Source organism: Bombyx mandarina, chromosome 13 (assembly GCF_030267445.1).
Source record: "Bombyx mandarina strain Sakado chromosome 13, ASM3026744v2".
NCBI classification, from domain to species: domain Eukaryota; kingdom Metazoa; phylum Arthropoda; class Insecta; order Lepidoptera; family Bombycidae; genus Bombyx; species Bombyx mandarina.
In genome coordinates this window covers 16,467,860-16,493,208 of record NC_143220.1, presented here as the reverse complement: position 1 = coordinate 16,493,208, position 25,349 = coordinate 16,467,860, and the positions used below count along the sequence as shown (strand labels likewise).

Here is a 25,349-nt window from a genome sequence, read left to right as displayed (position 1 = left end):
CATTTGTTTAATTTTTGGACGGTGTATGAACCCGCGCCATTAATAAACTTACCAGCCATGAAAACAAAACCGGAAGATGGCCGGTAGACAATAGCTGAAGTCATGAAGTACCTCACTGTCACTGTTAATATGATAGGACAGAGGAGAAACTCAAAATGAAGTGACGTTCCCAATTTATTTCTTGTTTGTGTGTTACCTTAGGCCTAGACAGTCCGTCATTTCAGGAGTGAATTCGATAGTTATTATAGTTATAGATAGGATAGTTACTCTCGCATCCTCAGACAGCATGAAAATTTTCTCGACTCAATAGATACATGATTACTTCGTCCTAAAATATGGTAGTAGTGCAATAAATATAAACGATAATTTCCTTGAATTTACTAGAGTGGAATCGAGGAAGTAACGCTTTGAAATACAACAGCAAATCCCCGCGGACGCTCAACCCTTAGACACAGTCCACTGAGTTTCTCGCCTGATGTTCTTAGTGGGTTGCGAGTTCGATCCGGTGAGATTCTGCGAAGCACTGCCCTTGCTAGGGCTAGTGTTAGCAAATTCGTCAGGTTAGACTCCCGTGAGCTCACCTAGTCGCTCGGTGAATCTAATATGACCCCTCAAGGTCACTAGATTAGGCAGGAAAAAGCGGACGCTTAATAATGCTTGGAAATCTTTTTAGGCGTCTAGAAGCGTGCCTTGGTGTTGGACAAGCTCATACTTATAGTATTTCTTGTCGAACAAATCACGACTACGATCCGTCACGTCGAGGGTAGATACCAGAAACGCAGACGAAGACGAGACGCGTAGCATTTAGTGACTGCGTTTTTGTATTAATAAGTACCTAATAACCTTTTTCGAAGGTGCCCTGAAACTATGAAACTATAAATCAATATTCGAAATACTCGCGGTTAATTCCGTCCAACATCATAACTATCACTATTTCGTTCATAGTACAGCAGCGTCTTGTTTTTGTTTATAATTATCCCACATAGCTGGGTTTTTTCCCTACCTACGCTAATAGCCTTGAGAGGCTATTTCAGCGTAACCTTAACTAGTAGATGAGCTCACCAGGCTCAAACCGAAGTGATGCTAACACTAACCCTAGCAAGAGCAGTGCTTCGCAGAATCTACCGCCGGATCGGAAACGCGACCCACTGAGATGATCCGGCAAGAAACTCAGTGGGCTGTGTCTATGGGTAGCTGAGTAGTGAACATATTTATATTTATAGACATTTTGTTTGTAGCTGATGTTGTTGACAGGGCTGGATTAGTTTGATGCGACTGAAATAGAGGTTCGTGTAACTGCTTGAATGTCGAATCAAGCCAATTCATTCAAGCATGCCTTCGACTTACTTGATCGTCCTGTCCTATAACTTCCAAGAGGATTGTGTTTTGTTCCCAGTAGTGGAATGCGTTCACGTCTACATCAGTTTGAATTTTAATAAATAAAATACGATTTTGTGTGTCGACTACTTTTTGTTTAGCGGGTCCAATTCAATTTAAATATACTTATTTAATTATGTTTCAATTTAACGAAATAGTTTATACGATTCAAATTCATTTTTGCTTAGTAGGTCTTTTATTTACCGCATATTCACTATGATTCACACTCGAATAGATCTTTTCGTCCTAAATGCCCATAAAGAAATTATTAGGAAAAAAATTGGATCCCAGAGTAGTGAATTTAAATTTTATATGAAATTATAATTTTCTATATATTTTAGTGCAGTTGGGTACCTTGAATTATCAGTATTGAGTGAAATTATTTAGTAAATGAAATTGACTGTAACATGTAAATGTGTTTTTCTTATTATTTAAGGGCTTATCACACTTGTTTATGGTTTATCGATACAACGACAAAAAAATCCTTGATTTCTGTGCCTTGAATTATGTGTATGAATCATTGACAGAAATATTAACATAAATATGTACTTTTATTACAAGTCATAGCAAATAATCTAAAATAGTTCACATTTGTTTTTTTGAATTTTTGATATTACTGGTGTAATATTTAACAATGTTATTATTTATTAAGTTTGAAAATACATATCTTGATATTCGATGATCAAATTACGAACTCATGTAAATAGTTTTCAGATTAGAAAACCGGTACAAAAAAAACATCTGCTCTTAACCTAAAAATAGTTGCTTACTTGACGTAATTATAACTAGCACATATTATAGTGTCCCACTAATTACAATATACTAAAGGAGCAGTCTATTAATAAATTTATATTAGCTGAATCGATTTTTCATTTGCTCTTAGATGGCCATCAAAATTGTAAAAGAAGCTCTGAATACAATAACCAGATAGGATTATTTATGTTCTAATCTTTACAGTTTGTAGAGCTATCGTCCTTTAACAACGACTCAATCAATTCCTCGCTTATTTCTGAATCCTGTACTTTATCGCTTTCCAAGTTGAGCGTGTCATTCGATAAACTGGTTTCGACCGTCGCTTCGCTGTTAAGGTTTTTAGAAGCGATATTGTCTTCTGAACCCTCAGTCAGATCAGTGTTACTTTCATTAGATTCATTACGATTATCATTTCCCGTAGTCGCATTGTTTTCAGTTATACTTTCTAATGTTTTTAGAGGATTTTCATTTTCCATGCACTTATTTTCTAAGTTCAAATCATCAACTGAATTATTTTCACTGTTTGTAGTGTTTGTTTCTATCAGGGCTTCAACACATTTCAAACTCGTTTCTCCTTCTCCAATAACAGATGAGTTATTTTCTATATTCTGGCCATTTTCATTAATACTCGTAATGCTTTCATTTTCTTGGTCTGGTATGATTAGAGTTTCGTCATTCATTCTAGAATAATCGTCCTCCTTCTCGCCAGTTTCATTATGTTCACTACTGCCGGGCCCAGTCAAATCGACCTCTTGATTTTCATTATAATTTGTATTTGACTCCACAGAATTTTCATCTATGAATATGGGATCATCATTTTCAGCATTAGATAAAATTTCAACGTCATCGTCTTCACTGTTTGCGGGCTGGTTATCTGTTTTTCTCAAAATAAACTGTTTCAACTCATTGCTTAGATTATCTTTGATTTCACCAAATCTTTTTGATGATGTTGTCAATAATCTATCTAACGTTTTATGGAGATTCTTCATTTCGCTAATAGTCCTAGTTCGAAGATACATAGTTGTGGCTTCCTTTTTTAATTTTTGTAGTCTGTTTAATGAGTATTCTAAGGCATCAACTGCGTCTATAAGATTATATCTGTACCATTCTACCGGAACATTCAAATCACACATTCTGCTACTTTTCCTCGACGACTGGCGAGTTGTTTTAGATTTGGTAGAACTACGTTTTGATGACGAAGATCGACGTTGGCTTCTTCGTGCTTTTGGCGTAACAGGGGAAGAGCATTGCGGAGTCGAAACGGAACTCAATTTAGCGGCAAATGTGGTACCTTTACTTTGTGTGGCTTTATTAGTATTATCAGTTACAGCTACAATAGTTGCGGAATAGCCACCGGGCATTTTTGGATTTATGTTTATCGCAAACACGCGGCCATCCGGTAACCTGTACATTTTATTTGAAGACAAAGTTTGAGGGTCAACCCGAAACTTCAAGCCGCCTGTTAACGCATTCACTGTGACGTCGTTTTCGGTCATTTGAATTATATTATCTGACGATAAAGACACTGCACTATTATTCCCGCAAGGCACTAGAGGTGGGGGATGCTGAAATTTGTATGTTTTGGGTGCGTCTGAAGGTCCAGGAGTTATACATTCGACGTCATCGTCGTTATCTTCATTAACCTAGAAATTACCACGTTATTATAAACTGTCAATTATTTTTGATAAATATAAACAAACTCAATTCATATGATATTTAAATTAGATCTTATTTTAGAAAATATTGTTAGATTTCAATATAAAATATTTATGCCTAGATGAAAAAATTTAAAAGATACAGAGGTTGCCCTTTCTTAAGCAATAATAAATTTACCCCATGTTGCATAATATATGGGGAAACAAATTGCCCAGGATAAGATACTTTCGGTCGGCCTTACACTAGTAGTAGAGCTTACTAAGATCCGAATTAAATTACTGGGCGTCCCGGAAACACACACAGCAGGATGACTACATGAAAAAGTCTGCTGAAAGGATTCAATGATCGCAATACCCAAGAAACGTTTGATAATTATTTAAGAACTTAATAATACGTAGTGTATTTTTGCAATCTTGTGTAAAACAAGATAAAAAAATCAGTCCAAAAATAAAGTGATTCAATTGATCTTTAAACTAATTTTAATTAATTTTTTTACGATATCAATGGATGATTGAGATCACTTTACCCACATCCTTTAAACCAGAATACTTTACTGTGTCCATGGAGACATAGACAAGAAGTCGCACCTACCTGTGCGGGCTTACAAGACACCCTACAAGTAAAACATTAGAGTAGAACAGTCAAATTATTTTACCTCATTCAAAGATTCCATAGGAAGATCCGGTGTACAAACAACATCATCATTTTGAGAATTATTTGCTGACAGCACAGCAGCAGCTGCTGACATGTCCAAGCCCTAAAATTCATTTAGAACATTTAGAAGTACATGTTTTTCAATGGTTATATTGAGAATTACTAAAAAAATATGAGACCAAAATACTCGCACCAATTAATCACATGACCAGTCATGACTTGAGCGGCATTTAATTAAAATTTAAAAACAATTTTGTATTATTGTATGTAATAGATTACCATAAGTAATCTACATTAAGCACTTCACGATAAACAACATTACAAGTCTGTATGGTTATTTTCAGTTTTTTATTGGAGTTTCCGCTTCAGAACGACCCCTCATGCTTTACTACGATTATCAAAAACTTAAGGATTTAGAATGAAATACCTGAGTCAAATTATCCAAAGATAAGTTGATGTTGTCATTGGCGACCATGTTTTCCATGCTATTGTGAAAAGAATTTGTACTGATCGGATTGAATATTGGATTTGTGTTTTTAAAACCATTGAAATTGTTTATATTGATGGGAGCTTTAGGCCTTAATCGTTGGTAAGACTGCATTCTGGTATCATTCACATATCTAATGGTGCCCATCATTGGACTTGCAATCTGAAACAGGCAATTTAAATTTCTCTAGATTTTATTTCATTAGTTTACACATATTTTTCTTGCACTTATCCTGGTAAGTAGAGATGAGTACATGGTATATTTAATTTGATTTGGCTTTGTATAGTTTAGATAAAATGTACATAATATAAATGTGAAGTGTATGTAATGATCCTGTGCCATTTTACGAATTTAGAAGCTTAAGAAGTATGATTGAAACTTTCAGACTTAGGATTACAAATTGTAGTTGACTTTAATGTATTATGGATGTTATCTATAATTGAGCTATAATATGGTCGACAAGAAGACTCCTATTTCCTGTTGAGGCGTTTTACCTGGAACTCATTTGAAGTACAATTCACGTGCGAACGTCGAAGATCTTTTTTCAAAACGAACGAATGTGTGTGAATGTAATAACGAGTGAATGTAACCCATCTTGAAAATCTTATCATCTTAATCTGTGTCAATTGTACATTAATCACACAAATTTTAATTTCCGAGTTGTATTCTTATTACACAATTTTGTTCCTTCATTATATTATTTTTTAGAACACAGCTACGTATGTCTTGCAATGGTTAAGAGATGACATGATCTTAAGCAAACTTCCACTTTTTATCATTTTTATGTATAGTTCTATTCCTTTATAAAGGGTGTTTTTTATAGAGGTATGAAACTTTAACTTGGAAAAAAAAATTTACATCGGCATTTACATTGTAGAGTCTATGGGCTCCGGTAACCACTTAAGATCAGCTCGTGTCCACCTAAGCTATAAAAAAAAAACGATGCTGGTCAGAATGTTAGTAAATGGTAACTGACCGTAAAGTCTGTAGTCTACGCCGATAAGCCCGGAACGATTGACCACTCGGAGGACAACATTCACCGCGTAATTGTCGATATGTCAAAGGCAATAAAATATATATATATGTATATAAGACTACAAATATTGGAAAAATTCATCGAAAATTGGACCACCAGATTAGACTATGTCCGAGTCAGACGTGGCGGTCATATGCCAGAAGTCATATGTAAATTATAATGCCAAAAGATTATCTTTCGAATAAAGTGAATTTCATGGCAATTTAAAAAATAATCTTTTTTTTTCCATTTAGTTCTATACCTCTATAAAAACACCCTTTATAAATATGTACTAATGTAATTATTTACCCTCAACTTCTTCATTGGAGGTCCAATATTTAATGGATGCAAAAGTCTTGTAACTGATGTAGCTATTGGAATTGGATTTTTAACAATAACTGGTTTATTCTTAGGACTTATTGGTCTCTTTATAGGTTTTTTTTCTTGCTTTGGTGTTTCATCCAAGTTTATTGATGCAAATTTTTTCACCTGTTAATAAATACTATTTCAATCATTTAAACTAAAATACACAGTAACACCTTCATTTTAGAGACCATTAAAAGGTAATGGCATAGTGTTATCACTAATAGTGATAACATTATGCTAATAGGCAGCGGCTTGGCTCTGTCCCTGGCAATGTTGACGTCCATGAGCGACAGTAACCACTTACTATCAAGTGAACCGTATGCTCGCTTGCCTGCTGGGGCAATAAAAAAATTAAAAATTTCATTTTATGTTCATAGGATCCATAATAATAGCTTCAAACCTGATAGGTTTGTGTGATCTGTGAATTTAAGTCAATAATAAAAGGTATACATATATTATGTGAGTAATGTGGAATTTATTGATAAAAAACATCCATCCATTTCCCAGATGGAATTACCTGTATAGTAGGAGGAATTTTTGATATTATGGGTACAGGTGTTTGTTTTTTAGGGCCATTTTCTTCTTTTTCTTAACAGGATCCAATTTTTCACTTCTTTTACTTTTATTCTTACAACATAAAGATTCATCAGCAGCACATTGTTTCGTCAAAAGTTCTCTGATTTGAGTGTCCACAGTATAAGTAGCAATTCTGTAAATTAAATCAACACTTAGAGCTGAGAGCTAAAATGCTAGAGTCAAAATAATAGACTTGAAGTGTTGTTTAAATGCAAAGTCTATCAGTCTAAACAAGCATGTTAGAATATAAATAATGGCATTATTACTATCAGATCTAGATATAAATCAAATACAAGTAGTTTTGCTTTCTTAAAAAACTGTCAATAACAAGCATCTTCAACAAGCAGTTTTTTAACATCTTCAATCTGATGTTAAAAATGAGGACGCTTCATTTTGATACATATTGTTTACAAATTGAGTAGTGGTTTATTACCAAATGAACCAAATTTTCAAAAGTTTTGATTATTTCATTTTTATTATTGCCCTTTTAAACAGCATACGATTCACCTAATGATAAGTAGTTACCATCGTTAACGGACGTCAACAATGTCAAGTCTCTGCCTACCACTGAGTACTTTCCACGAGCCTTGTTTGAAGAACGACATGCCATAGCTCTCAGGAAGCACCGAGGAGGTAATTTCATACCAAAGCCGAATGGTAAGTGGCAGAAAAGATCTCTAGAAACACAATGTGGATAAATGCAGGGGTTCTATGTAGTATGGATGAACTCTGCACTAGTAGCAGCCGGTGCTTAAGCATAAATGAAATGGGATCATCTCAAACAATTCTACACACTCCCCATGGAACATACAGTACAAAACCTATAGAGAATTGAAGTCCCTCCATAGATCCAGTTTCCAAATGATCAGTGAAAACAAGGTTATCAACAGTCTGAATGGCTCTTTTCTGCATGGAGAGAAATGTCAGTAGCTAGTATTTAGGAGCCCCAGCCAGAGGTAGGAGCATTACATTACACAAAGCTGGACTTGTGCTATGTTAAGTAAAAGTATTTGTCTAGGGGTGAATATTATTCGCTCTGTACACGACTCCCGGATTTCTTTTACACCAACTTGGTTTTGCCCTCCAAATGATTGTGATATTTGAAATAGCACAAATGAATTTGAACACATGAATTTCAGCATTGTGACAAAAGTCCTTTTTGGCAGTAAACAATGCACAACTTATGTCTTCAATGAGTTGAATTGAAATAAATTTAATTCAGCCCAGGCAGAGATTCTAACCAGAGTTCTCTACTTTAGATACAAGTTTTAACTGTCTCTCTTGCACCATGCTCTGGAAAGACTGATGGTAAATTTGTCATGCAGCCCCCATGCTGTCATCTCCACAGAAATGCATGCCATCAATAAATAGCATGTCATTGATATATAGGATGAAAAGCGTGGGGAAAACATGGCCTTAAGCCAGATTAGGTATCATAGCAGCAGATATCAATGACGACTATTATGCTCCACCCATGCAAAAAGCTAGCGATCCCCTTGCTGAGTACTTCAGGGATTGTGTAAACTGTTAACTTTGACAAAAATGCCTTATGCCAGACCCTATCAAAAGCTTTAATGATATTGAGGCTAACAGTGACAGCTTTGCCATTGCTCTCTAGGCTTCAGCCTGTGAGTAAGGTATACAAAAAGATCTCCAACTGAGCAATCGTGAAAGAAATCATATTGTTGGTCACTCATCATCTGGTGAACCTTAAGATACTTCAGAAGTTGTGTTTATTATTCACTCCATCATCTTGGAAAGAATGGGGATTATCAAAATAGGCCTATAGCCTGAGGAGTTGAACTGGTCACACTTCTTGTGGATAGTGTGGACATGGGTGTTCTTCTACACCATACCTCTGTTAGTGTTATAAGAGAGGCGTTAAAAAAGTGATAACACAGGTGTCAGGTCAGGGACACATCCTTTCAGAACCACTGCAGGAATGTAATAATTCGACTTATATATGTCGAGATGCCAGAGCTCTCACCTGATTTCACAATGTGAAGCAGATCTCTCGCAGAGATCTATCACATGCGGATGTTCAGTGGTGTGGTACGGTCATCATCCTTAGTCAAATTTAACATTAAGACCAAAAGGTTCTCTTTCAGGCTATGTGCCAGATTATCTTCAGACTTGCACAGTAGTGTATAAAAATTAGATGAACTTAAAATCACAGACCATAACACGCAATTTACATATTTTTTTGCATATCTTTGCAATATGTAAAAAATATACTAATTTATAATTACATTAATAATTTACAAAGGTACTTACTAGGAAATTTAGTTAATGATTAAAAATAATTTTAAATAAATTTTAATACGACTGTTATTTATTACTATAATCATTGAAAAAAATTTACTTACTCAATCCTTACTTTACAATAATGAAACAAAGTCCAACATACAGCACGCAGGTGTTTTAAGCATTCAGGATTGCACTTGAAACATTTCCAATCATCAACACATTTAATTTCTAATATTTTTGATTGTCCAAAATTCCGTTTAATACATTTCTGCAATATTCAAATGTTTTATTTCTTGCAAAATACTTAAGAGCAATTTTAAACTACCAACAAAATATTTACCGCACAAAAAACATGAGGACAGTCAGAACAACAGAATACTTGTCCTCCTTGGCCACACCATCGACAGTAAAGTTCAGATCCATCATCACCTTTCTCAAACTCTCCACTGTTGTAAAAGATGTGACATGTCTGACACACTAGTGTTCGTAGTAAAGGATGAATCTTCACACGAGATAAATTACGTGACGAAGAACCGAGATGACGATCACAAGCTGTACAATGTAGTCGTTGAGAAGTAATAGTGTTCAAGTCTAAAACAAAACATAATTTTTATGTTTCTGAAGTAATTCTCACACGTCTTCAACGAAGAGTTGCTCACCCGCAAATTTAGTTTTGATATATTCTTTTTCTTCTTCGTTAAGATCATCCTGAAAATCTTCATCAGTTGGTTCTGGAAGCCATAATATTGTTTTAGTAAAACATTTTTATTAAAGTCTATAACGTCTGTTTTATAAACGAATTTAATATTTACCAGGTAAAGGCGGGAATTGTACATTCTCATCCGAAGAAGCCGGCTTTTCTGGTGCAGGACAAGCCCCTTCACTTTTAATAATTTCACTCATTGTTGTACCAAGGTCATTAGGTATCCTCATTAGCAAAAAATAAAAGTGTTTATATTTTGACAGCGTTTGTAATAAAACTTAATCATCTAGGCTAAACAAGGATATCAATGCTGTAATTTTACAGAGTTAGACGACACCAAAACTCCACCATTTTGGTAAATTGGTCGGTACCAAAGATTTTCTTAATACGTCCAATGAATAGGCAAAAGAAACAAAGCTCATACTGCTACCTGTATTGCAGAACAAAACACCGAAGCCATGTCTATTTTACAAAAATTAAAATTTAACTGAAACAATTAATAGATTTAAGAAGGGGATTGGGAGGAATGAGAGAGCATTCGGTGAAATGAAATGATTTAATCTTAAGTAAAACCCTATGAATTTATTACAGATTTAACATAATATTTAATTTTTACTAAGACTTTTGGTACTTCTAGCGATTTTGTGTCTGTAAAAACGAATTTATTAATTATTTCAATTGTCCGATGATTGGCCTGAATTTATATGAAAAAAGTAACGTTAGGCCGTTCATTTAGTTAAACGCATCAGAACGAGATACAAAATAACAAATTCGTTCGGTTTGAAGTGTGGGGAAAACTGAAAAATGGGACGTATATTTCAAGGTGCGTGGCGCCATTTAGATTGTTGATGTCTATGGGTCCCGGTAATCATCTAATACCAAATGGACTGTAAGCTCATCCACCCTTTTAAGCAATTGCCACTTTACTCAACACACCCGCGATGATTGTTTAAAAAACCAATAAGTGGCAGACTAAGGGTGTATAAAAAAAAACTAACTGAAAACGTTATTTAAATAACCAACAGTTACTCGTTTGTCTTCGTTGTTTTCATTTTTTACTGTGAGCCGGATATTAGTGTGATTATTTAATCATGATTTGACGCCGTAGTGCCTTAGGGTTACTTTAACCTACAGACACAATCCACTGAGTTTACCACAGGATCTTCTCAGTTGTTCGCGATTCAGATCCGGTGGTAGATTCTGCGAAGCACGGCTCTTGCTAGGGCCAATGTTAGCAACACACCCGGTTTGAGCACCGTGAGCTCACCTACACGTCAAGGAGAAGCTGATATAGCCTTCTTCCTTCTTATGCTGATAGCCTCTCAAGCCTCCAAAATTTGTTTTACATAATTATGTAGTTAAATAAATGGAATGTTTGTATTTTTATGTAGAACGTTCAAAGGAGTAGTGAATTATTGTCATTTCCACGGGAATTTGATCCCTTCATCGTTCGTATTAGTTGTAGTACTGTTTGATTCTGCGAAGCTCCGCTTTTGCTAGGGTAGAGGTGAGCAAATTACTGCAAACCTACAATTCTTATAAAATAAGTGTATTATGAATGGCCAGACGTGTATTTTGGTAGGTAGCGGCTTGGCTCTGTCCTTGGCATTGCTGAAGTCCATGGGCGTCGGTGACCACTCACCATCAAGTGCGCCGTATGGCCGTTTGCCTACAAGGGCATTAAAAAAAAATACTCTTGCAGATAGGTACAGTACGCAAAACAAAAAACTAAGCAGAGATATATCATCTCAACATAGTCTATTCTTATTGTAGTCTTTGGCACTTTTGGCTAATATTATTTTTGTCGTTATTATAGTAGGCAACTAACATTTAATCTGTGATTGCAGTCGCTCGTAATTCATGCAGACTTTTTGGCGGGAACGCCAGGAGTGAAGTTGTGTGATTTGTTTTATTTTGTCTATTTAGTGTTTCTTCGGGCTTAAATGTATAATAACGGTGGTTTATTAAACGTTTAGTATCTGTGAAAGTGCACAAATGTAGGAAAATAAAACAAAGCCACTGGACGTAACTTCTCGGGATCCTCCAAAAAGTCTACTGAAAAAGTCTACATAAAAAACCACAACTTTACTGAAATTATATTTCATCCCATATAATCTCATCTCATCTCATTTCATTTCATTTCATGCCATGTTTCATATTAATCAACTTCATTTCATTTCATAATAATATCATATTTCATAAAAAATAAATATATAAAGATTAGGCTGTATGGTATGATACTTTCGCCTTTCCATTTGAAAAAATAAAACTACTTACAGCTGTTAGTAAATATTAAGTGTTTAATCTATGGTTAGTACTCTATGCGCACTTCCTGCGGTCATTCGCGAATGTTGCGTTGCTTTGTGATTATTTAACGTACATCTTGTATATAAATAAATTTATAAACTTTCGGAACTTGGTCTGTGTTAATGTTGTGTTAAACATTTAAATTCGGAAAGGATTTTAATTGAAATGTGTATTTATTTAGTGAATATAACGTTACAGAGACTACAGTAACATGTTCTACATTATAATTATTAAATTGTATTCTCGGAAAGTGTAAGGTTTCGCTAATCACTTTTAAATTCCTAATTAATTTAAAATAAAATCATAAAAAAATGACTGTGACTTACACCGGTGAAGTAGCAACTTGCCGAGGTTTTGGGACTTTTTTAAAAGTTTTATACAGGTAAAAAAACAATAAGTTATTCTGGTTTTAAATGAATATTTAACTGGTTTAATGTTTTATAGCATTCAAAAAGAGATCTTATAAAAAGTTCACATTCACGCTATGTAAAAGATTACACTGCGGATAACACAGTTTGTCCGATTTCGAATATAAACTGCACTCTAAACTCTAAAACACAAGACAAAACTTGGATTTTCAGTTTTTTTGTAGCTACTAGAAGTGCGGTCGAGAATAAGTAGTATAGTAATTACCTAAATTAGTTTACACAGTACTTGCCTAGTAGATTTTCAAAATAATTATGTAATTGTTGTATAATTTTAATAGAAATAATCGATAGATTTAAACAAAAATTGCTATTCATGCTTGTCCTATTTTGTGTTATATTTTTATTTTTGCAATTGCCCTAGGTTGGTAAATGAGCTCATGGCCCACCTGGTGTGAAGTGGTTAATAGAGCCCATAGACATCACACGACGTGAATGCCGTCATTGACCATGAGACATTATGGTTAAAGTCTAAATTGTATTATTTAACAGTTGCCCCACCCTATAGCTAATATGCATGATTGCTTCGTGGTAGATATAGGTAACATGGTAGTTATTAACCTGTGGCGTGACGACAATACGATCTACCACCAATAAGATACGCATTTTTAACAAATTGTATCGTCCTATTTTTTCCTTCGTATTAATTTTATTGCACGGAAATCTCGAAATAATTACGAGTTCATTTGAGTTACTATGGATTTTAACCAACTAAAAATCCAGTGTCTATAAGGGAGGACACAATAATATTATTCATAAATTACGCAACCACCACTCCAATAATCGCCGAAGTTTGCCCTCCATATTAATGTGGTGAATGGGTGACTTTGAAATGTTTCATAGTTCTTACAAAGCTTAACATTTACGGCTCTTTCAACTGCATATCAGTGTACCAACACCAATACCGACAGACCTTATTTGTTGGAGGACGATAGAGAAAAAAAAGGGTGCGTGTACTTATGTACGCGCGTAAGAAGTTATACTTTATTTTTATTAAATTTATTTCTTTTTTTTTATTTAAATTTTAATCAATTTGAAAAAAAATCGATTAAACAACATCCTCAAATACGCATATTATTATTGGACATCCCTTTTCTTGACATCGTATAAATTCGGTAATTCTCGGTACGGTTCGGAAAGTTCACCTACGGCTATATTCAGACTCGCCAAGTTAGGTACGTCGGTCGTATTGTAATGAGCGATTTAGTGGGCAACTTCATTCTGTTAATTTTGTGTCACGATGCGCGCGCATCGTAAAATTTCACTCTCATAAAATTTTCATAACGCGCCTAAAGAAGTATAACTTCAAAAATTAATTAAAGTTGTACCAGTAAAACTAAAGTACACCCGCCGCTCACCATGGTTTATGGTAAATTAAATCTGTGTCATACCGTACATGTCTCCAAACTGACTTAATTTACGAGCGTTATAGAAAAAGACAACACAAATCTTCGTCCTAAAGAATACACTTCGTCGTCGGCCAAACCAAATGGATAGTCTTTTTGGTTTTAAAATATTTAACAAGTTATAGAAGAGAAAGAGAGCAATTGTGTCTTAAATTGTCTTATGTAGATTAAATTATAGCTAACTCATCGACTTGCCTCAAGGGTCCTTCTTCAGCGCTCGGGTCGAGGTGGTTTCGGACTCACCCGAATTAAAACCAGACTATCTCGGCATAGAGTAACGATCACTCATAGACCAAAGGGCTGTATTATGCGCTACATTATTCTATGTTTCTCCTAGTCTACTATAGGAAGGGTCGAAAACGCACTTTCCTTTTAAAATCGCATGAATATAAACCGAAGAATAACCTGAAGTTACTACTTAATCTTCTCTTGATTTTAACTGTGTTAACTTAACACTAGATGATGACCGGCTTTTTTTTTGATAACGCCATCTTGTTGTGCCTTTAAAGCGGTTAGTTGCTCTCAATTAAGAAAAATAGTATTATTATTCGCCAATAGATGTCGGGAAGAGTTGATCATTGAAAACACGAATAAAACAACATTTTCTGAAAATAAATCGTAGCTAGATCGATTTATCGTCCCCGAAATCCCCTGTATACTAAATTTTATGAAAATCGTTGGAGCCGTTTCCGAGATTCAGATTATATATATTATATTAATATACAAGAATTGCTCGTTTAAAGGTATAAGATAAACTGAAGAATTCTGAATAGACCGAAACAGTCGAAACTATTAAGTCGAAAAAAAATAAAAAATAAAAACAACCCTTCCCAATCGAGCTCTCTCATTATTTGCTGAGCGGCTTAATATACATACGTGTGCTCTGGAGTTATCGTGATGAAAATACCCACTTTCTCTTGATCAGTTCTGGCCATATTTACTCTGTTTCTTGCTCGCGTCGGCCTTTTACACTAGAGATCCTAATCAATTGGCTTTGCCCGACGGTAAAAGCTCATAATCAGCAATACCTTTTCAATCGTACCATATACAGCACCACCTCATTGCGAGTTAATTCTTAAAGTTCTTGTACTCCTAATTACGTACCCGTAGAGTGCTAGACAATCGCAAATGAGTACACGATTCGTTAGATTTCTTTCAACGAGTTCGTGCTGCGCTTTTTCGTACATTTCTTTTTCAAACGTGTCAAACTCTGGCGATGAAGCTTTGGCTATTATTATTGCTCCTCTTTAAATATAAAAAATAGCATTTAATCCATGTGATCTTTAAAAAACGAGCCTTATTTTTGTCTAAACGAATTTTGTAAGTACTGTAACGTTTGTAATACTCATATTCGTAAAATCGATCCTCACCATTATTGCTCCATGATAACGCGAGACCTCGCATAGCACGTGAAACCGTATTAACTCTACAGGAACTGCAATTAGAAACCATTCGTCACCCTCCATATCCGCCAGACCTTGCTCCAACAGACTACCATTTTTTTCGTGTTCTTGACAATTTTCTACGTGCTAAAAAGTTTTCTTCCCAGGAGGCAGTACAAAATGCTTTCACACAGTTTGTAGAATCTAGATTATCAGAGTTCTATCGCAAATGCATAAATTACCTTCCTATTAGATTGTAGCAATGTATAGATAATAATGGTAGATATTTAGATTAAATAAATATGTTAAAAGAAAAAAAAACCAAATCGGCAGTTTCATACTTTAACCTCTAATAATATGTAATATAGTAAGTATTGCGTAGAATAAAGCTCCGATAGCAGGACTTTATACCAAATTTTTGCGATACCCAGCTACGGGCAGACGTTAATTTTTGACCGTGTGTTTCATAGTAACCAAGTATAAGACTATGGTTCGGTAAGTGCCCATAGAAATCCCAATTACAGCGCTAATTGCAATTGTGAAATTGGATATTCGAAATATTCAGTATAACGTAAAGCCCTCTTAAAGGCACATTTCACGAACATAGAAGAGAGATTCGTCATTCGTCATTCATCATCTATAAAATACAAACTTAAGCATATACAAAACACACTTACCATTTTCAAATTAAAAAACCTAAAAGTTTAAATCCTCCTTGAAGCTACCGGGAAACTAAATGTTTTTATAGATTCTGTAATACGATTTAGAAATGTAACGATTTCGAGAAAAAACGATATGTAGTAAACTTGAATAAGCATAACAGAAAAAAACCGCTTTTACTAGTCTGTCATATATCTATTTATGTAAATGGGGAATCATTTAACATCATTTTCACTAACATCAAGACGTCCGAATATAATGACCACTTTTTCTCCTACCTATGCTGATAGCCTTGAGAGGCTATTTCAGCTTCTTGACGTGTAGATGAGCTCACGGGGCTCAAACCGGGAGTGCTGCTAACACTGGCCCTAGCAAGAGCAGTGCTTCGCAGAATCTACCACCGAATCGGAAACGCAATCCACTGAGAAAATCCAACGAGAAACTCAGTGGGCTGTGTCTGTGGGCTAATTTACTCGTCGAGCCCTTCGTAGTAAGCGACGGGTTCGGCGAGGACGGTGCTTGTGGTACCTAAAAGCACCGTTAATGGATCGGGAGGATCCGTAATGACGTGTTTAGGGCGACGTCGACTGCTTACCATTCGGTCCACGGGACCGGGTATGTAATTACCGGCGTCCACGACAAGAGGGTTTTAATGTCGTGCCGCCTTCCCAAAGTGAAAATTACCAATATAAAAACGAATTATTTTCATATTTAGTTTTTAGTTTGGCTAATATTATAGCTTGCTTTTTAAAGTACTTTAACTATATATTTATATTATTTAAGACTGCATTCCTGAAGATATTCGCTATCGCTTAAGCAGGCTACAAACGTCACGATATTCTATGGAAATTCTCTGTAGTATTAATACGTTGTCTGTCTGCTGTGTCAATAATATTACACAATTCTTTCAAGATAAACAATGAATCTGCAAGTGTGTAGTAAACTTAATGAAGAGAGATATTTATTTGTAAAATAATTCGTAGACCGAAGAAATTGAAGCACCTCCATGGCTTATGACACTCGTTTTATTCTTAAAACGAGGTTAAATTCTTCGGTAGGCTTTTTTTCCTAAAAATTACCTGTCTAAGTTAAATACATTAATGGACGACTTCTACGATGAAAGCGAAACGTCGTGTAACAAAAAGAATATGTACCTACAATATTTGTGTAATTATTAGGTCTTTATGTGAGCCTCCAAAAATTCTGCGCGTTTTGGTGTCAAGCATAAGATTAAACTTTAGTAATTCAAGAAGTACTGATAAATGTACATCAAACACAAATCAACATTTTGTATTTTTCGTTAAAGTCGGTAAAAAATATACAAAAGGATGTTTTTCAAAGTAAAAAATAGGTTTCAATTAAAAAATGCGCCATAAAAGTGAATTGATTAATGCTTTTAAAAATAAACAGGTAGCTATTAGCAGTAAAAAGTACAATAATACCAATAATACCATTCATTCCTTAGATAAAATATGTGTACATATAGCCTTCCAAATGCATACGAAGTTTTCGAAAGAAAAAAACATCAGTTTATTTTATTCAAATAGTGATGCGCACCATTCACACATAACTTAAATAGTTTGCATGAATATATGCACAAAAAAACCCGGAATATATAATTATTTCCACTGGGTATTTTCAAAGACAAGATAGAAACTATATATGTGTGTAGAAACGCTCATGGCCCAATATTATAGATGCCAGGCTATGAGTAGAAGTATATGTATCAATACATTGTATCTAAGGGTTCTGAAAATTACTGGAGTCTTGGTGTAAGGCTGTTTGCTCCGCTGAAAAAAAAAACAAAACTTATCTAGTTGCGATATTTAGTTTGTACATTGTATTCTGTTACGCGGTCATGATCGTTCAGATTTTGACCGTAAAACAAATAAAGGCACCCTAAGAAATTTGGTGAGCCAGAGAAACGAAATACACAGCTAATTTAAAGTTAACTCGTGGGCTTGTGAGGATAAGACACAAATTTTAAGGTATTAATCAGTTTTTATCAATATTTGTAGGTCGAGCAGCAGTTGAATTGTTTGAAGTGACTAATGCTCATTACACCAGTTTGTTTTTTGTCACATTTTGACGCAAGATTTGTCTCATTATGAGTCAAGTAGGTGTGAGCACTTGTACAATATTTACCCATATTTTTTCAGAATCCAGGAGGTTTTTCCGTATTTAGACTTTAACAACTCTGAAACCTTACAATATACAAACACATATTTGAGATGCATAACATTGAAAAGGCTATTGTAATTATCGTGTATCGAAATAATAATTGACAAAAAATTTAATACTAAAGCTAAGTAGGTAATAAACTTTTATAAAGGTTTTTTGTGACACGATGAAGTAAAATCATTTTAATTACTGCGAATACTATTTCCAACCACCTTTCGCTGTTAAATATTTCGAAATACACGTTGAATAACAGTATTTAATATAAAATTATCTATAAAATCAGGCATTTCTTTGATAGTAATTGCGCACTACTTGTCACGTTGATGCTGTTATTCCAGAAATGTTCCTGAAAGCTCCCAACGACATGTGGATAAATTGAAGTTTCAACTTAATCGGATAAGAGGTGGGTGCTTGGAACAATCAAACAAGCAAACAAAACCACAAACATCCATTTATGTATAATAAATACCCGGTATTTGTGTTTCTTTCCTCAGTCATTTTAAGATACTTAAAAATTAGTCTAAATTGCACTACCCTATCTTCTCGTGTGTGTAAAAGACGAGATGCATAAAATAATGGACCGTAGCATTCTCTTAGTATAGTTAGTACCTGGGCTTTGCACCTGGGTGCTGCGAATGCTGACTGGTATTTATTAGTGGTAGAGGGCGTATTGAACCTATAATCAAACTTAATGATATTTCTATCATGAGTAACCATGCATTTCGGTTTGAAGGGTAGGTCAGCTATTACAAAATACGAGTCTTTGACCTCATTTCTTAAGGTAGGAATTAGGAATTCGCGGCGTTGCTGTGTATGCAGTCTTCGGTAACGTTTTTATACCAGGTGAGCTGTGAAGCTCATTCACCAATCTACTCTTTAAAAAATATGTTAATCTTTTTTATTAATTTAATATTGACAAAAGCTTCATTTTATGTTACATATGATTTGAAATATAAAGGTTAATATAATATTATAGGGGTTATATTATAGGGGTTGGGTTATATTGTCAAACTAGCTGCCTGGTAGGGCCGCCGAACCGCGGAGACCGGCGTCGTTGGTCGTTGACCATCGCCTCGACGACCTCGGGCGTTCTCGGGGTGGCGCCGCGTGTCTGGTTGAAGTGTTGACCGCGGGAACTCCTCTACTCTGACCCCGGACGGAGATCGGACGTCGGGTGTAAGAGTGCAGGGGAGTCGTTTAGTGCGATAGGGCCCTAAAATTCATTGGGCCTGCGGTCTGCTCCCAACACCTTGCAGATCCCACATACCCCGCGCGCCCCCCAGGCGCAAGAACCTCGTAGGAGGTTGGGGCACGGCCGGAAAAAAAAATCGTCAAACAATGCTTTACATAGTTTTGGCTTTCACCAAAAAAAAACAATCCAAATGCTGTTTGATTACACTTCCTTTATTTCCACAACTTTAAATAGGTTTTAAAGTACACTAATTGCCTTAATCGATACGCTTTTGTAAAGTACGTCTTGCTTCCGTCCTCGCTAAATCAGTGTGTCGTTCGCCATTTTGCGTGCATCACGCCCCGCCTCTTTGTGCCAGGGCGGAAGTCAACAAAATTTAGGATAGTTATGAAATTAGAATTTAAGTTATAAAATAATCATAAGTCTTAGTCTGTTATTATTTCCTACTTTTAATATTTACATAAATAATGGGCACGAGGATTGATTCTAAATAAATATATTTTAAACATACTTCAACAGAGTTTGCTATTAATATTTTACTATGTTTCTAATTAGGTAATTTGAATAAAATGATCCTAACAGCTCGGCCTTCCTGCAATATCACAAGTCCCTTCGTGATGCTTGTATGTTATACAGGAACAACCACTCTCTTCCTGTCTGCTTGCAATGCCTTACAACATAGTTAAAGTATTACATTATTATGACGAACTCAACTTTTAATCGAGGCGAATCTCATTAGCATTAACGTTACTGGTTACATTGGTATTCTAATCACTTCTGCCTAATTCTAATCACTTCTAATCACTGCTGCCTACATCTACGTCAATTACCCGCTTGATCCTTCCTGTCTTCATCATCATTGTCTTTGTCATCCTCGTCATCGTCTTCGCTCGAGTCATCATCGAAGTTTCGATTAAAGCTTGTCCAGGGTTGAATTTTGTCTATGGCGACAACACCTTCGTAACGACGACCGCCCTTACGAGACAACGGAGTGTCTTCGACTAAAAACCTATCGTGTTCCAAGACTTTCAAGATGCGGTAAGGACCCTGATATTTCATTAAAAGTTTCTTTGGATGACCATCGTTGGACACATGCCTTTCTATTCGGATTAGATCTCCTACTTCATACTTTTTACACTGTTTTCTATTTTTATTGAATCGCTCAGAATCTTTTTCTTGTTGAATTTCCATGCGTTTTAAAACATTATCTCTCACGGAGTCTAACTCATCTAGTGGTATTATATTAAGCGTGTCATTTATTATTGTGCTCAAAATTCCTTCCGCTCTATGGTTTATATTAAATCCGAACAGAAGTTCCGATGGCGACTTTTGCGTTGTCTTGTGGATTGTCGTGTTCAGACCTATTTGTATATCGTGAATCCGTTCGTCCCAACATCGTTCATCACGGCCATGATTCGAAGTAGCTAATGCTTCTGTTATGGTTCGGTTAAATCTTTCTATCTGACCATTTGCCCTCGGGGTCGCGACAGCGTTTAATATATGTTTTATTCCACAATCTTTTGTAAAGTCTTTAAACATTTTACTGGTGAAACTAGACCCCCTATCAGTAATGAGGCGCGTTGGGACTCCGAAGAAACTGACGTGGTCTTTCAGGACTTTGATTGTAGTCGCTGATTTCGTGTTTTTGACTGGAGTGATATTTATAAATTTAGTGAAACTATCTATTAATGATAGTATATAGCAGTTCCCCGCTTTGCTCCTGACAAAAGGTCCTAGGTGATCTGCGTGGATTGTGTGGAAGGGCACGCCGATCTTTTCAATGGGATGCAGTTCTCCTTCACGTTTACCCCCTGGTACCTTGTGATGAGCACATTCTAGACAAGCCGATACGTATTTCTTTACGAAACGCCTCATGCGTCCAAACCAGTAATGTTTCCTTATACGTTCAAGAGTCTTTTCAAAGCCGTAATGGCCGACATCATCGTGGTTTCTCTTCAAGATCTGCCACCGGGCCCCTTTTGGAACGACCCACTTTATCTCATCGCCCACAATACGGTAGATACGCCCATTTTTTAATTTGAAATGTTTAAATACGTTCGCTATATTCTCGGTATCATGATTACATAAAATATTCCTTATTTGTGCAATTTCATCGTCTGCAGATTGTACGGTGGTGATCCAATCTTGTTCGTCCGTTTCAGTGGTTAGTACGTCAAGGACGTGATCCTCATTTGTTAGGGTGTCTATCGGATTACGACTGAGCGCGTCGACGTGGGACATCCTCGATCCGGGTCTATATTCAATAGTGCAATCATATTCTTGGAGTTGGATCCACCACCTCGCTATACGCGGCACCAAGTCCCTTTTTATAAGCGTAGCGCGGATCGCGCTACAGTCGGTAATTATAGTAAAAGGTATGCCGAGAAGGTATATTCTAAACCGATTTAATGACGCTATAATAGCTAAGGTTTCTAGTTCATAGGAATGGTATCGCTGTTCATCTGGGGTGGTTTTTCGACTAAAATAAGACACTGGCTGCAGGGCGCCTTTCTCGTTACGTTGAAGTAAGATACCAGCTAAGCCTTGTTTACTAGCGTCGGTATGGAGTTCAGTCTCTGCCAGTGGATCATACAGAGCGAGCAAGGGTCGTTTATGCAAGAGCTCCTTGATGTGTGTGAAGGATTTTTCTCTTTGTTCGTTCCATATCCACTCTTGATCCTTCTTAAGAAGTTCAGTTAGAGGCGCAGCTACCAATGCGTAGTTTTTGATAAATCTTCTAAAAAACCCCGATAATCCTAAAAATTGACGTAGTTCATGTTGGTTTTTGGGCTTAGGAAAATTAGACACCGCTTCGGTCTTTCTGCACCCTGGTCGAATACCTTTTGCGCTAACCTCAAATCCAAGAAAGTCAATCTCGTCGAGGAAGAAGCTACATTTGCTCATTTTCAAAGTGAGCCCTCCACTTCGCAAAAGTTCCAGTACTTCCGTTAATCTGGTCATTCCTTCTTCAAAATTCTTCGAGGGAATTAATATGTCATCCATATAAACAAGGGCATACTTAATTTTGGCTTCCGCCAGGATAGTATTTATAGTTCTTTGAAATACCACTGGTGCATTCACCAATCCAAATGGCATCCGATTATATTCAAATTGACCGTCTGGAGTCACGAATGCGGTTTTGTGACGCGAACCTTCTTCTATTGGTATCTGGTAGTAGCCGGATGCTAAATCTAGGGATGTGAACATCGTGTTTCCCGCTAACAAGTCCAATTGGTCCTCGATTCTAGGTAAAGGGTAATGGTTCTTTTTAGTCTTTCTATTCAGAGCGCGATAATCTACACAAAGTCGTTTTTCCCCCGTTTTCTTTTTTACAAGGACAATTGGACTTGCATATGGCGAAGAAGATTCTCTAACAATCCCACTATTTAACATTTCTTGTATCATGTCTCTAACTAATGATCTCTCGGAATGAGACATACGATACGGTCTGTAAACGACTGGTTCAGTGTTCTCCAAATCGATGGTCATTTCAGTTAGTTTTGTAAAACCTAAATCTTGAAGGCTGTATGAGAAGCAGTCTTTATATTTCGTAAGTAAATTTTGAAGGGCTAAACGTTGGTCGGGAGTTAGCTTTGGGTTATAATGTATTGTGTCATCATTGCATCGTGTTGTATCAACAGTTACCTCGCAAGTATGAAGTGCCACTTGTGATCGACAAGCTCTTGTTAGTAGAAAACCCTTTGGATGTTAAAGTCGAAGTTAGAGAGATTGTGAATTAGCAACGCAGAGCCGTTGTTTGATATTTCGTATTCGCCGGGTAACAGGTAATATTTTTGTCCGTCGCGTTCTCTTACAGAACCATTGACGTAAACGGAGCCTTTCTCCAGTGCCTCGCAGCGAACGGGAACCGCTCGCAATGCATTCGCAGCAATTATCGTGTTGTCGCGTGTTAAGAGATGTAGTTTTTGATCTTTGGATATTCTCTGTAGTATTAACTGATCAGGTGTTTTCGTTATAACTATATTCGGTTTTTCTGTGAATGAATGTCCTATGAGAACAGAGTGCCTTAACACGTAATCTTCTACCACATACATATCAATGTTCTCTGAAATTCCCTGCACCTCTACGTGCGCAGCTATCCTACCTAACGGTCGGGTAAGGTTCGCGCCAATGCCTCTAAGCATCGGCAACTCATTATCTGTAACTATAGTTGTGTTAAGTAGCTTTGCGTCGCTTTCCCTAATTAGTGAACATTGGCTCCCTAGGTCTAAGTGACATTCGAACTGTATGCCATTGACCCTGACATTCATAATGTATTTGTCATTCGTTCTGTTCGAAGCACGTAATTCCGAGACTAGTTTTTCGTTTTTGGCAGTAGGCCTATTCATAGTTCCGTTTTCATCATTTTTGTCTTTATAACAGTTAGGTGCCAGGTGTCCTATCCTATCGCATTTTGTACATTTGGACAACGGCTTATCACATTTAAAACTAGGGTGTCCCAGCTGATTACAATTAAACATTTAATACTCGGATTACTGATATTCTGTCTAGTATTCGTTGTTTTGTTGTTGGCTGAATGTGAATTCCTGTCAGCCCGATTGTTCCTAAAGTTATCATTATTTCCCCTGGGATTACCAATTTTTACTGACCTAAAATATTTAAGGACCTGTTCGGGCTCAGAAAATTGTGCTGCCTGCGCCCCCACTTTAACGGCACGATCATCTATGCCGTGAAGTAAGCAGTCGACGGCTTGTTTTCCGTTTATTCTACAGCGGTTTAGAAGGTTGACCTTAGCATAGTAATAGTGTTCCAAAGACTCTCCGTACCTAGCTCTCTTATTCAACATTTCAGTGAGAAGCTCAGCATAGTCTTCTTGGGAAGGAAATGTTTGTATAAGCTTTTTCTTCCATTCGGACCAACTGTATAGCAATGTGGGAAGACCTTGATACCACGACTTAGCGACGCCACTTAATTTTTGCAGAGAATAATGTATGGTTTCCCTTTCATCCCAACCATATATTTCAGAACATTCTTCAACTTTTGTTATCCACGTCAATATAGTTTGTGTCTTAGTCATGGGGTCAAAGTCCGGAATCACATTGCTATTGAAAGACATTTTAGGATTGTCGGTCCTCCTTACGTCTTTGATTATCGACAGAAACTTATCCAACATTTTATTGCTCGAAGAGCTTTTAGAGTACTTAGCACGGTTAGGTTTAGAACAGTCCCTATAAGACCCGCTAGATAGTGATTCGGTTGATGTACTAGTTGTACCTTTATATGTACCTTTACGTCTAATTCGTCGGTTTGGAGACCGCCTCCTTTTACTCTGATTCCGCCATATAAAGTCCTCTTCAGATTCCTTGGACTCCGACCTCCCCTCCAATCGCTGTCTCCGCCGGGACTTCTTCGCACCATACGACTCGGTTCCACGTCTCGGTTCACGCGTTCGCACTACGCCATTAGTAATCCCACGATATATTATGTCATTGTCTCTTAGTCCTTGCAGTCGTTCGTAATCGATTTCAGGCTCTGTACCTCGGGCATTATAGACTTCGTACCCTCGACCTCGAGTATTTCCGGTTTCCAATCCCTGACCTTGGACATCGTCAAATTCCGAATCCTTACCTTGAGCATTACCAAATCCCGACCTTTGACTTCGGGAAAATCCGAATTCTGACCCTTGACCTCGGGAAAATTCAACTTCCAACCCTTGACCTCGGGCAACTCCGAATTCAGACCCTTGACCTCGGGTAACTCCGAATTCTGGCCCTTGACCTCGGGCAACTTCTAATTCCGACCCTTGACCTCGGGCAACTTCTAATTCCGACCCTCGACCTCGGGCGGCTTCTAATTCCAACCCTTGACCTCGGGCGTCTTCGAACTCCGACCCTTGACCTCGGGCAGCTCTGAATTCCGACCCTTGACCTCGGGTGTCTCCTTCCATATTTCTAGACCTCAACAAAAGAAGAAGAAAAATAGCTTAGTAATCGTTCAAGTA

At 36.7% G+C, this 25,349-nt stretch overlaps 2 protein-coding genes across 8 annotated transcripts in view; one reads left to right on the top strand and one right to left on the bottom strand.

Annotated features, from left to right (window-relative positions):
- Positions 1-1,780: 1,780 nt before the first annotated feature.
- ADD1 (ADD domain-containing protein 1) lies at positions 1,781-10,206 on the bottom strand. Its single transcript, XM_028177427.2, is given in 10 exon segments — positions 1,781-3,773; positions 4,442-4,543; positions 4,868-5,089; positions 6,252-6,431; positions 6,826-6,882; positions 6,885-7,017; positions 9,251-9,399; positions 9,472-9,722; positions 9,791-9,862; positions 9,944-10,206. Coding segments are annotated over 10 exon segments (2,739 nt in total). The 5' UTR covers positions 10,065-10,206; the 3' UTR covers positions 1,781-2,321.
- A 1,934-nt stretch (positions 10,207-12,140) lies between these two features.
- LOC114245273 (bestrophin-4) overlaps positions 12,141-25,349 on the top strand; it is a 38,665-nt gene continuing 25,456 nt past the window's right edge. For 3 of the 7 annotated variants that reach the window (XM_028177381.2, XM_089732175.1, XM_089732173.1), the window contains exon 1: positions 12,148-12,523. In XM_028177381.2, coding sequence (XP_028033182.2) covers positions 12,453-12,523 — 71 coding nt within the window. In that variant the 5' untranslated portion in view covers positions 12,148-12,452. Of the gene's footprint in view, positions 12,524-25,349 lie in introns of all 7 variants that reach the window. The other 4 variants (XM_089732177.1, XM_089732176.1, XM_089732174.1 and 1 more) reach the window with 3 other exon arrangements.